At 39.0% G+C, this 14,157-nt stretch overlaps 1 protein-coding gene across 1 annotated transcript in view; it reads left to right on the top strand.

The window, feature by feature from the left end:
• DLG2 (discs large MAGUK scaffold protein 2) overlaps positions 1-14,157 on the top strand; it is a 967,325-nt gene that overhangs the window by 870,144 nt on the left and 83,024 nt on the right. The window contains 2 exon segments of the mRNA XM_030469255.1: positions 5,355-5,433; positions 5,435-5,454. Of these exon segments, the coding sequence (XP_030325115.1) occupies positions 5,355-5,433; positions 5,435-5,454 (99 nt within the window).

The raw sequence follows: 14,157 nt of genomic DNA, 5'->3' as shown, positions 1-14,157 counted from the left end.
TGTGATTGCTTGCAACCTCAGACTGCTAAGGAATTGAACTCCTAATCATATAAAAACAGGCATCAGAGTACTTATAGCAAAAACTGAAACAAAAACAAAGACTCAACCGTAAAAAGAAGACATGAAATGCTAACAAAAATGTAGTAGCATTTCACATCTTTTTGCACACTTTTTCACTTCTTATGTGTGTTACAGTAGTTTCAAAAGCTCCCAGAGTTCTGTGATGCTAGGTACCTGTCATGCATAGCCAAAGAAACAATGTTAAGCTTAGCATCTATCTTTGCCTTAGGTGTTGGAATTTACTGTTCTGATTCACCCAGGCTGCCACCATATCTTTAGAAAATCAAGAATCATTCCCAGTCCTCTGAAGTCTTGATGTCTTGATGCTGGCCTGTTCACCTTTCTTTCAGACCTCCACATGTAAAACAGCAGTGACAACACTATGGGGAAAGGGTAGAAGTGAAAAAACACTCACTGCAGGAATAAATGCATTCTGTTATTTTAAATCTTAAAGCATTCATTCAAGAGATCTGATAAATGGAGGAGAAGAATATTTACATAAACTTGACACACCCTTTTTGCGATGATAAAATTCTGTCTCAAATGCCTTCCTAGTTTTTTTGGTTTTTTTTTTTAAGCAGTGTGGTCTGTTAAAATCAGACACTTTGAGTTTTGCTTTTCTTTTACCATCTGACAGAGCCCAAGAGAAATATGCTGCCTTTCCCAACCTCCCTTTTGCATTATAGCAATCACTGCTTCATCATTTGCTGAAGTGGGTTAGAGGTGCATTATTTGAGAAGCACAAAAGCAGCAATTAGGAAATCTGTTATCATCTAGAAGCAAACAGTGATGATCCTGAATCACACAGGAAAGGAAATTTTGATACCTGCTGACAGAAAGCATTGCTATGTCTCTCAAGGTGCCAGCACTAAAAGCATTCAGGCTAATAAAGTGGTGCTGAACTATTATTTTCACTATTGGATATTACATCAGCATTTCAGTTGCTTAACTATACTTGTAAGATCGGGGCTTTTTTGTTACCATGTTCTCTAAATTCAATCAATGCTGCAATCTTTTGCATATGCTTAAAAGTGAAAAATAAAAGTAAAATAGATTTGTGAAGTTCTAAAGTGGAGTATAAAAAAAATATCTCCCTCCATCTTATCTGCTCCGTTTCTTACAGCAACACTTCCAGGGCCACAGATGAGAACAAACCATTATATCATCATATCTGACCCCAGCAATAATTAGCAAAATGTCATAGAATAGTTTGGGTTGGAAGGGACCTTATAGATCATCTGCTTCCAGCCCCCTGCCTCCCACCAGACCAGGCTGTGCAAGGCCCCATCCAACCTGGCCTTAAACACTGCCAGGGAAGAGGCAGCCACAACTTCCCTGGGCAACCTGTGCCAGGGTCTCACCACCCTCACAGTGAAGTTTTTCTTCCTAATGTCTAACCTAAATCCCCTCTCTTCAAGTTTAAAGCCATTCCCCCTTGTCCTGTCACTCCACACCCTTGCAAGCAGTTCCTCCCCTACTTTCCTGGAGTCCTTTCAGGTACTGGAACGCTGCTATAAGGTGTCGTTGGAGCCTTCTCTTCTCCAGACTGAACAACCCTGAATTTCTCAACCTGTCTTCATAGGATCATCTTTGTGACTCAACTCTGGACTCGCTCCTAGAGCTCCATGTCCTTCCTATGTTGGGAACCCCATAACTGCACACAGTACTCCAGGTGGGGTCTGATGAGAGCGGTCTCATTGCCCGCTCATGTTGATTTTCTCATCAACCAACACCCCCAAGTCCTTTTCCTCAGGGCTGTTCTCAGTCTACTGTCTGCCCAACCTTTAATTGTGCTTGGGAGTTGAACTTGGAATTATTTATCTTCATGAAGTTGGCATGGGCACACCTCTCGAGCCTTTCAAGACCTCCCTTCCCATCAACCATACGACACATCTTGGTGTGATCAGCAAACTTGTTGATGTTTAATAATATAAGTTACAGTTTGCTCAACCATTTACCCTTTAAATGCATAACTAAGGTACCAGAGTTAGTTTGTCAGAGCATTAGTGAATCAGGCAGCAGGTGCGACCTTTGCAGGTGGATTTGGAAAGTCAAATCTGGCAAATTTTGCCAATAGTGCATTCGGGTAGCAACTTGTTCTTCATTCTCCCTTTCTTTAAATGGTGTGAAATTAATGAAGTGGCTTTTACTGTATTTCTGGTCAGTATGTCATGGCCTCCGTGTCTTTTTAATTGTGCAGGAGCCTTGAAAGTGTGATATTTAGATTCAGTGCTGAATTTGAAGGAATTTGAAGTTTTTCTGAACTTTAAGTATGCTACTTATTCACATCTAGCAAAAGCAAAGCTGTTTAGGAAGCTGCTCCTCCATAAGGACCCCATTTCAAGAAGTGTTGAGAAAAAAAGGATTTTTTTCCCAGTGGGGAAAAAAGTCATAGCAGTTCTGATGGCAGAAATGGAGCATCACTCTTCCTTTTTCTGTTCATATTGTAAATGCAACCATCACTGTAGTATCTTGGCATCAGTAGGAGAACTAAAAGAACATGAAGTAACAGAACTGTCATTAGTATTTCGGAATTTTAAATATCAAACAGGGAGCTAGAACTTGAACTCTGAATATCCACCACATACTTATTGGACAATTTTTTCAGAGGTGTTGTGGTTTCAAAATGTCTATAAGGATAAATTATTAAATTCAGAATAAATTTACAGACATTTAAAATCAGTTAAAATACAAGAGTGCTCTAAAGTCAGAGCAGAAGCTTTAATATCACCTGACCAAGCTGTAGTCATTTGAGAATCTCATGAGCTGGTGTTCAAGTTGCAAATAACTGGATGCTGTGCTAGAGCGTCAGATTTTCAGTCCTCTCTTCTCACACTCCAGATTGGTGTCTAAATCTGGGAGTTACTCCCACATAGAATCTGCCTGGGATTTGGTTGCTTATTAAAGGGAAAGCTGCCATTACAGCTGCTCTGATGTAAGTTGTTCATATCTTTGTCCTCTTCCAGGTGTAAAACATTAAATAAACAGAATTATGCTGTGTTTACTCTCTTCTTCCATGTATCTACCACACATGAAGAGACCTTGTAACAATCAGTAAAACTGTAGTATTCTGTCTGTATGCAGACTGACACTGTATGAGGAAGAGACATGGAAGCCTTTTGGTTTTAACATCACCTTTCCTACTCGCCAAGACAAAATGTTAAAATTTTTATAATGAAATTTAATAAATTCTGGAGCGGGAGGAGTAGAACATATACGACTCACATAGAGCAAACTTAAATCCTACACTGGGATAAACACTTCAAAACTAAACTTCACTTTAAAAACAACGCAGGTTTGCAGGAGCCTTAGTTCCACTGAGTATTTTGGCTTTTAAATGACTTAGAAGTTTAAAGATGTACTCTAGGTGAAAGAAATGAGCAAGAAACAAGCTACGGAATAAATCTGAAATACAGTCTGTGTGTCAGAGTGTCTCTTCTCCTGACACACATAATTCCAGTTGCAGTCAGTGAAGTCATAGCTATGTGGGAAGCCTAAAGAGTCTCGTACTACAGAAGTGGTTCCCAGCTGACTGGCAAAGTAACCACTGTCTGTGGCAGACTGAGTAGGTAATGGCCCAAAGCAGCTCAGTGGAAAGGTAATTAAAATGCATGAAGAAATCCAACCCTGGCTAGGTTGGAAAGGATCTTAAAGATCATCTAGTTCTATGCACCCCTGCATGGGCAGGGACGCCTCCCACTAGATTGGCAAAGAAAAACAGGAAAAAAACCCCAAAACAAACAAGCACAAAAACCAAATCGAACAACTCTGCTATGCCAGCTTGAAGGTAGCAAGTCTCTGTGCAAAATGTGGATCCTGGAAGGTCAGATCCAATGAAAAGTTAAAGGCACTGAATAAAAATGAGTATGTTGTTGTTGCAAAGCATCTAGACTTTCTGGGAACTGAGCCAGTGTGAGTGGCAAATGATCAAACAAAAATAATGCTGAGATTTCTGCTAGGAGAAAATAAGAGTATTGCTGTCTTACAGCAACCTCACATAACTCAAACAGCAACAATCAGGGAGCAGACCAGTGGGTTATAAATGCACAGTAAATATTGATTTGCTTGCACTGGGAGGTGGTGTGATCTGGTGGGATGTACCTCCATCCTTTAAGGAAGGAAACATTGCCTGCTGGTTTCACTTCTGCTCCAGACTTGCTGTGGAGAAATGTAGACCTTCCTTTAGAAGCAGTGAAACCTTGAGGTCCAGGGAACATCTTCTTCTCTTTCCTGGTATCCTGATCTGCAACATCTTAAGCTTGAAAGTGGCACTGACTTACTGAAATGGGGTTTGTTCATCCATTCAAGTTAGTCTTCTAGCTCGTGTTGGTATATTTCCTGGTTTATGTTGAATTATGACTCTGTTGTTGCTGGAGCATTGCCTTTTGTTTGCTAGTTTCGACAAATTAGAGGCTGTCTCCAAAACTTCAAACTTTTCCTCTTGCAAACCACAACTCAGCTCATTAGCATACAGAGCGAGGGGAGTATGACAGCAGGAGGACCACTGACCAGGCAGTAAAGGGATTTGTCATTTGTAATGGGACCCTGGCCAAATAATACACCTCTAGCTGAAACCTTACCCTAGCACTGGTCCCATGGTTCTGGTCAGCAGAGAAAGCTACAGGCAGAGGTATGAAGAAGAACAAGGTGTGGATAGTGATTTTGTGCCATCCTTAAACAGCTTAAAGAGGTCTGAAGTTTCTGGCTCAGTCCCCCAGATCCAGCTATGGATCCACTTATTTAAAAGAAGCAGAGCCAGTCCCCAGTGAGCTGGGTAAATAAGGTGGTTTATTGGTCAGAGAAGAATTTCACATCTGCTTCAGGATAATTAGACTTTGATATATCTCCTTCAGTTCAGTGGGATTTTACACTAAATGCTTGACTCATTAGTAACTTCAGTGCATCATCCCACTGCCCTTAACAAGGTATCTCATTGTTTGGAAGGAGAAATGATATAGTGGGAAACAGCTTTCATCATCTTTTATAGAACGAAGGATATTTGGTAACACACTTTAAGCCTCCTTTCCTTCCCTGAAACTCAGGACAGAGGATCTAACTATCTGACTTTTCACATGTCACAATAAAAGGGCACCACAATAAAAAGGGCATATATTTACCTGAGGTAATATATTAATGCAAGTTTCTGCTAGACCTCAATTTTCAGGACAGCCTTATGCTCATTAATTTAACATTAATTTGCGTTTAGCAGCCCTAATGATTATATAGGTCAAGAAAACTAAAATATCTTTATTCTCTGCTTTTTTTATCTCCTTAGAGTAACGCTCGGTTTTGAGGCAAAAATCCAATGACCTGCGTGAGCAGATGATGAATCACAGCATGAGTTCTGGGTCTGGTTCCCTGAGGACTAATCAGGAAGAGGTCACTGTATGTCAGGTAAGGAGGGAGAGTTTTCTCTTGGGAACATATCAGCAGCTTCCTTGTCTAACCTGACTTATGGTGTGGTTTCGGCAAGAGGCTCGAGGAACTGCATTGAACTGAACTGAGGAATGCATCAATCAGCATCATTAATGTGAAAACTGGATAAAGCCCTAGTGCTTAATTCAGTCATTTCAAGCCATTTTCAACAAAAATTATCTTTTATTACTGATTTGATTTGATGAGATGAAGATTTCTTACCAGCTGTCAGTTTTTTTGAGATCTGAGATGAATACTGTCATGTAGGGACGCGCTGCATTTCTGTGTGAGGTCTGGCCTAGACATGGAATGATTCTTCTCAATAAAGATCACTTATTGCCCAAGACCTTGCTGTTACAAAGCAAGGACTATTATGTGCGCTTGGAAATGCATGACAATCTGCTGCTGTCCCCTTGCTTATGTTTACCCTTCTATCAATCTATGCGACAAAAGAAGCTACCATCTACCTCCCAAGATTAAATATGCAATGAGATGATAAACAGGTTGGTGTACATAGCTTAAAAGCAGTAGTGAATAGCATAGAACTGCCTGTGACCCAGGGTTAGCAGTGTTTATATCTTTTCTTTGACTGTGCAAGTCTATTGCCACAGTCATTGTGAGGTGAAAGACTGCCCAATTGCCCCTAGCAAAGTTCTTGCTGTCACTCCTGCCTTTTGGCAACTCCTGGAGACTATGGGACTCTGTGCCCAAATACTTTAATAGTCTTAATAATTATGGCTTCTCTAGCTTTTCATTTTCATTTTTCCCCCATGCTCAGCATATAATTTGAAATTCCTGACAATCATCAAGTAGAGGGAAGCAATTTGTCAGCCTCCAGGCAGTGATAATTGTTATGGGGAGCTAATTCAGGTGATAACATTGCAGAGATCCAATTAAGGCTAAAATTCCTACATTTTGTCATTATGCCCTCAGCATGAGAGGATATGGTAGCAAGAGAAGAAGGGAGAACTTAAATATTAGCATGGATGGTCTTATTCTAGTGGACACATGAAGCACTAATTGGTACTGCTGCTAGAACAGGCAAGGATTGAAAGGATATGGATCACTGTTACCTGTGATCTTGCTGTTGGGCAAGGTCCATCTTTGAAGTGTCATGGTTTCAATGCATCTCTAACTTTCTATGAACCTTTCCTACTTTGTATTTAGTTTCTGGAGCCATTCTACCTGTGGTAGGTTTTTTCCAGACCAAACACAGAGTGCTTTATTGTCAAGAACTTTAGTCAGCTCCCTGAAATTTGCAATTTATGAAAAGCTACAGACCTTGGACAGGCAGGATACAAGAAAGCTTACCTTGCATGAGGTAGCCAAAAACCCAGAATGTGGGAACAATTGGTGCAAAAATCCAAGCCAGCAACCTGAAGTCAATTACTGTGTACACAAAAAGGGTGACACAGGGTCCTGAGCAACACACTGGTCTGAGTTGCAGCAAAGCTCAGTTACCACTGTATTAGCAATCACCCTGGTAAGCCCTGCTGAGAACTGAGGCTTAATTAGCTTGCACACTGAGACAAGCTAATATATCTGTGCTGCATCTGGATTAGTTCTTCTACATGGTTTTGCTCTCTGTGCACTGATGAGCCTGGTTTTCTGCTAGTTCAAGATTCTAGATATAGCCTGTCTCACTAAGCTGGTCTGCACAGTGCTTCACTGCAGGAGTCTTGATTCTTAGCTGCATATCTAAATATCACTTCCAAAACCATAAATGCAAACACAATTCTTTTATTCCAAAGTCATTCCAAAAAAATTGCCCCAGGCTTCTCAAGCAGAAAACCTCCAAAACCCTCAGTCACTTTTGTTAGCATATATTTTTGCAGTCAAACCCACAACAATTGGCTGTGTCCAACCTCTGAAAGTCTGAGAGACTCTGTATTTACATATTATTATAATGCGCTGTAGTGCAGCGCATTTGCAGCATTGTGCTAGGCACTCTTAGTTCAAATCATATACACCAAAAAGGTAGCTTTATACCTACCTTAGGCACAAAGGAAGAAAAAATTTGGTTTCAGAAATGTGCTTGTTTCAGAGACTGAAATTTTCACTTTATGGATAAACTCTTTATCCAAGACCCAGGCAAATAGTCTGGGATTTAGCATCTTTCATTTTTATTCTTTCAACTCAGGACATTTCTATTTCGATTGTTTATTTTGGTCAGCATGTGCAAGAGAACTAGAGGCAAATCACCAAGTGTTGCAAATCTCTAGCTGTGATTATGATTTAAATTTGTTGTTTTCCTTTTGTAGGGATTTTGTGGTCCTTCACTGGATACAAGCATTGTTATTTTTCAGCCAGAAAGCTTAATCAAAGTAAATAACTACGTTCTAAGTTGCACAAGGAAATAAATTAAAGTCCAGATAGGTTGTAATAATTGAAAATAGGAGTCATTATCTGCCCATAGAAAAGCCAACAGAAAAGTGGGTGAGAAAAAGTATAAGCAGATTGCTAGTGGATACAGAGTTCATTGATGTAGGGATTTCTTCTTTCCCATACAATCTCTGATTTCCCCACCCAGCCCCTACTGAAATAACATGGCATTTTCAGTTGAGATATATTAAAGAAGTTCCATTAAATAAAGTAAGTTAAAATTTAATATGGGCATGATGGGTTGAATGTAGGACTAGAAGTAGTTGGCTGAAAAGCATTTAATTCACGCTTAAAAAGTGTACACAACCACAGGAAAGTGATCAAGAATGATTTGTCAGAAGAAATTTGTAAGCTCATTGACATGATCTTTTATATGTGCATACTCTGGTGTTTCTGATATTTTTGGTTTGGTTTGGTTTTATTCTTTATCCCAACCTGTCTTTCGTGTGTCCTCTGGTATATTTATTAAGAATTCCCTGATTTTTTTTTTCAGTACTACCCTTTCCTTTTATATTACAGACCCTATTTTTCTGTTTGGGATGTTATCAGAAAGTCCCTGGCAATTAGAGCAAAGTATGAGACTTAAGAGCAATAGGAAATGCTGATATCTATTCTGGGAATACACATCCTCTTTGTCATTACATCTCTCTTTGAGGAAAAGAAATACAGAAAGAAAAGTAGAAATTGAGAGAATAGATATGAAAGGTGGCAAGTTTTTATTTTGTTTGTTGGTGAAGGTGAATGACCTTAATTTGAATTGAATATGTGAAATGAGACACAAAAAAATTGTATTGTATTTTTTTTATTCCTTGGAATTCACCCATGAGCTCATGATTATTGAAAAACAAGCCAGCTAATATTGTGGCAATATAGAAGCATAGGGATTTTTAGTGCTTCTTATGCAAATTCTTATCTTCCTTTTTATCTTTTTGAGTTAGGATTTTAAAACCTGCTCTTGTAAGATTATATATTTGGTCTCCTTGAAATAGATCCAGGCTTTGCTTTCTCCTAGACTCAAATCCCATACTCAGGCTTTTGAGTTAACTACATATGGTTACTGTTGATTATTCTTAGGAAATGCCAGACCATTTTCTTTGTGTGAGAGTCTTTTGCAGAGTTAAGCATCAGAGAGGTACAGTCCTTTAAAAAGTTCAGTGACTGCAAGCAGCCATTGAAAACTTCGGAGGAAACAGAGCTTTATTATGAAGGGGTTTCCTTTTTATTACTGGATTGGCTTCCTGAGCTTGAAGTACTTGTGCTAGATTTCTGAGGATAAAAGTAATACTTCAGTAATGCTACAAAGAGATCATACAAAGAAAACGTTTTCAGGACTCATCTGGCATCCAAGCGCTGCCTTCTTACACTCTGTTTCTTGATTTCAGATGAAAAATAATTAAATAGGCTTAGAATAAACAGCCACGGCACCTTCTAATCTTCATTCAAACCAGGACAGCTTCTGAAAAAAATGTTTATAATTAAAAATTCCAATTGTTCAAAGACACAAACAGGTGCTGTGGATGGTGTATCACTTCACAGAAGCAGCTCAAAAGCTTCCACATACACCCCAGCCCTTTTGTTGCCACTTCACTGTTTAAAATCTGTTCAGTACCATCGGTGAGCAAACATCATTTCACCTACTCATGGCTTCCTCTTCCCAGTTGTAAAGGGACAGGTTGTGCTTACTGAAATGCACATACTTGAATCTCAGGACTACTTTTAAATATGTGAGTCACGATGTAAATTTTAAGTTGGCTGTAAAGGTGAGTATGAAAACCAGAGCTGGGACAAGGCTGATGCAGCTGGGATTCAGAAGAGAAGTGTTTGCAGCTGACTTCACCAACTCTCTGGAGGAGAGCACTGCACTGAGAACTGTAACCAAGGGCAGAGCTTCTTCCCATAAGATGAGAAAGTTTAAGATTAATCTTTTTGTCCAGCCCATGTTGCACTGACCTAAAAGGTTGTGTACAGTGCACATAGGGCATTTAGTCCGCTACTTTTTGACTTCTAGCTGGAATTAGTGCTAACCATTTCATAGCTTTGATGTGTACATCTGTATAAACACAAACATTATGTAGTTAAAATTAGTTTGTCATGTTCATTTTTATTGAGCCACGAAGAACAGAATCTGAAGATTTGCCATAGCAACTTAGCAGTAGGTAAAGGGAAGCAGGTGGAAGTACTTGTGTTGTTTACTCTGTTTTCCAGCACAACAAATTCTTCCTTAAATTTAGACACCTTTATACACGTCCTGAACTTTTTAGAAGTCAGCATGAGGCCATATCACTTGGAAATCACTTTGATTTCAAGAAAATCATGGAAAAATTTCACTTGGTAACTTCTCTGAGTTTCAGTTAAGTTTGCCTGAAGCAGTTTGTGAGGGCTGAATGAGAGCTGTTTTATATAATGTTGCAGTTACAGAACATCCATGGGCCAGTGAGCATCAGGTCAAGCTCCATGGGCAAATTCTCCTGGGAGTGCTGCATAGGAAGTTGCATGCAGTCTGAAATCCTAATGAGAAATGCAAATTCCAGTAGACATCCTGGCAGTAGAATCTGAAAACATGATAACATCAGAATGGGTGATGGAAAGCTCTCCTATGTAGATCTGGAAGGAAAAATGGTAAGAAGATATCATTTCCTCAGGGCTTTTTGGTGGCAGGTGCTGAGGGATCCAGAGAGAGGTATGAAATGGTCATAGCTAAATACTCATTGCAAAGAGGGAGAACATCTATACATGTATTTATGTAGTACATATATATATATATATATATAAGAAAACCCAAATAAATGTATGTTAGGGTTAAATATATGTTATATTCACATATGCATTGTGAGCATCTTCACTAAGCAAGTTGCCTGATATGTCCCTTGAGTCACTGTAGTGCACTTGGCACTTTCAGAGTGCAATTCATCTCATCCAGAAGTAGGGCATCTAAATTGCTCAGGCAAATCATGCCCTAAAAATGTCTATTTCTTACAGTGAGTGGAAGGAGCCTCAGGTGATTAGCTGAGATGTAAAATCTACATTTAGAGACACACTTAAGTTATGTGACCTGAATCACACCCACACTGAATATCTTCTCTCACACACACATGTTGTTGTGCATACACATACCCTGAAAAAGCTGTAGCATCCGGCTGTTTGTCTTTGAATGCTTCTGCTGTGTGCTTCAGTGAGACAGTCACTGACAGTCCTGTTTGAAATAGTCTGGCTTGTTCCCCATATTCTTATTCCCCAGGGATTCCTTCTAAATTCGTTTTCCACTTAGTTAGTAGTGTCAGAGCTACTGAGGATACACAAATGTTCAGTGCATGGTTGTCAAGCTGCATGAGTTTATGATTCCAACTATGGCATCACACTGTACATTTCTTTCAGCCTCAGAGCACTGTGGACAATCTAGATTTCTGCAGAGTGAATGTGAGTGAGGTTGGCACCTCAGCATTATTGTTTGGTTTTGATGGGGAAATAGCTAGAGCTTACATAGCTGTGCCTGTAATTCAATGCCACGATAGAAACTATTAGAATTCTCTTTATTTGAACAGGAACTGGAGGAAAGTGAATTTTAGGACAGTTTTTTTTTTTCACTTGGTTATTCCTAGGCAATTGAATGGTCCAAATTATAGCACAGAATGGAAACATGCATTCAGAAACTGTCTGCTAAATTGGCAGAGTACAGAAAGCTGGGGTTTGTGATAGCATTTAGTGGACATGTTAAGAAATGCTCAGAGAGGTGCACGCATAACCTGCAGTCATGAAAGGGGTTGTTGTACTTGAAAACCCATTTCAGACTGAAAGATTGAAACCTGCTTGGTACATTACTCATTTCACATGCCCTGCTGAAGAGCAAGTTTCTGAATATTCAATTGTTATTTTTTAGCTATTCTTTCTCTGAATCTAGAGTTTCCTACAGATCTGCTAGCACCATTATTCTCACTGGTTTCAGCGAGAGCTGCTCAGGTTCAGAACCAATGAAATAGTGCAAATTATTATTTTTCAAAGCAGAGGATAGTTTGTGCCCTTGAGAGAGCTTTTCACCAGGTGGATGTTCAGAAATGAACCAATATAATTTAATAACTATTTGCTCAAGACTTTATTATTATCAGACACACTGGGGATTAGGAAGATGACTGTTATTTTTGAAAAGAGAATCACCTAAGATGATGGGCAATAAATCCATTGGGGCATTATTTTGAAATCCATGGTTAGAACAAAAGGATGTAGCTCACAGACCTGTGATAATCTGTAAACGAAGTTGGAAAAAGAGTCCATCTTTTGTCTTTGGCAATGCAAATATAGTCTTTTTGTATGAAACGCAGATTTTATATGCGTGAAGAATTATTTTTTTTGGCAGTTACAAAAAGTACCATATTCCTTATCCTGCTGCACTAAGTACAGAGTGAACAATGAACTAAAATATACAACTTTAAAATTGAAGAATAGGGATATATGGAGAGAGGCTGGTTTTTCTGAGATGGCCTTCCTGCTGATGTCAGGCACAGTTGTGAGCTTTTCACATTTTTTGTGTTCGTCCATAAAGTTTTCAATAGATCTTAAATGAAGTGCCTTAGTTACACACAGCAGTGTTGCTAGTCTCAGCTGAAAGATGGTGTGGCAATTATTATTAATGTTGGAGTATTAACATTCAGGGCCTTCAGGCTATCGTTTGATGGCATTTTGGTGCTAAAAAATCCCATCCTGAAACATGATGCTGTAAATATAAATAAGCCTCACTATAATCTAGGTCAGTGAAAATCTGGTATATAGTCAGTTGAACTGTTAGCCACAACATAAGCTGCTTCGTTTTTTGTAACACTTCAAATACTTCTTAGTCATCTGATACTTTTTGCTGGGTTGATACTAATGAGCGGTTAAGGAAAATTAGGTTAGTTTGCAATTTTTAATGACATTCACAGACAAAGAGGAAGCAGCTAATAAAGAGAAAACTGAACATGTACACATCAGTCAAAACAGTCTCCTCTGCTTCTGCAACAGATCTCTTCTTCGCATCTTCACATTTATTAGATCTGCTTGTTTAGCTACTGGTAAGAAATAAGTCTAATGATTTCTTCTGAAATGAGGTCTCATGCATCATTAGCTGCAGCATGAACCAACAGCCAGCAACCTTTTATAAGGGATGATTTTCCAGTTGAAATGTATAAAAAGCAGATTTAGTTCTATCTGGTTGTGGCTTTGCAAATCATTGAATTTTTGTTCAAGATTAAGAAGTAATGCATGCATTAGCATCCTGGAGGACTGAGCCTTGTGTGAATAACACAGCTACAGTAATTTCAGATAAAAAGCTCTTCCTGAATTTCAGAATTTATAAACGGATCTAAAGCAGCAACTTTATCAAACCATTTTTGTCTAATTCATCTTATCTTTACATTATCAGTAAAACTTGTTAGATATGAAATGACTGGCTGGGACCTGAAATCATGTCCTGCAATACTGAATTATTAATGCTGCTGAAACAGCTTTCTTTAGCAGCTTCAAGTAGGAGTAAGTGTTACATACTTCTGGCTGTTTTCCTTATTGTTCTGTTTCATCAGGTATTGAAATAATGTCCCAGAACAGGTAATGTGCTTGACATGTGATGTCTCCTCTAAAGAAGCAGCACACCTTTTTCTTTTCCTAAGAGATACTTCAATAGATTTTCATTGCACGCATATTCTGCTTTCCAGTTCCCTCGTGGGACAGCCTGCTTTCTGGTTCAGAGCCTCATGCAGCAGGAAAGTGTCAGCTAAAATAATTTCCAAGCCAGAGGATGATGATAAAGTTTTATCATATGGGAACAGGATTTGTATGGAATTTCTGTAACCAAGACAGTCACAATTTCCAACAGCCTCATTTCTAAGCAGAGACTCAGACCATGATCCATCTGCGCAAAAAGGGGAAAAAGTGACAATGAAGATAAACTGTGTCTAGCTTAAAATGGCTGAAGTGAATCAGCAAACATGCATTTAAGCTCTGTCTGTTCTATATGAAAAAGCAGTTTTCCAACAAACAGTTGCTTATGATGTTTCCATGTCAACAGCTACAGTAGGGCAGTCAGTTGTGAAGTTCTCAACTGGAAAAGTACAAGACAGTTAGTTAGACCATGATCATAGAGAAGAAAATCCATTTGAAATAAAAGCTTATGGGAATACAGTCAACAGGTGGAAATCTGAAAATATACTTTGGCACAGTGCAAGTTAGCAGAGGCTCTTCGCAGAGCAATCAATGTGGTAAAAAGACAGGAGACTGCTTGGAACCTATTTGAGAGTTTCCCACCTGAAATCTTGCATGGAAAAGTTATAAAGA

Source organism: Calypte anna, chromosome 1 (assembly GCF_003957555.1).
Source record: "Calypte anna isolate BGI_N300 chromosome 1, bCalAnn1_v1.p, whole genome shotgun sequence".
Taxonomy (NCBI): Eukaryota; Metazoa; Chordata; class Aves; order Apodiformes; family Trochilidae; genus Calypte; species Calypte anna.
The sequence above is the reverse complement of the archived record's forward strand: the minus strand, read 5'-3'. Positions and strand labels throughout refer to the sequence as shown.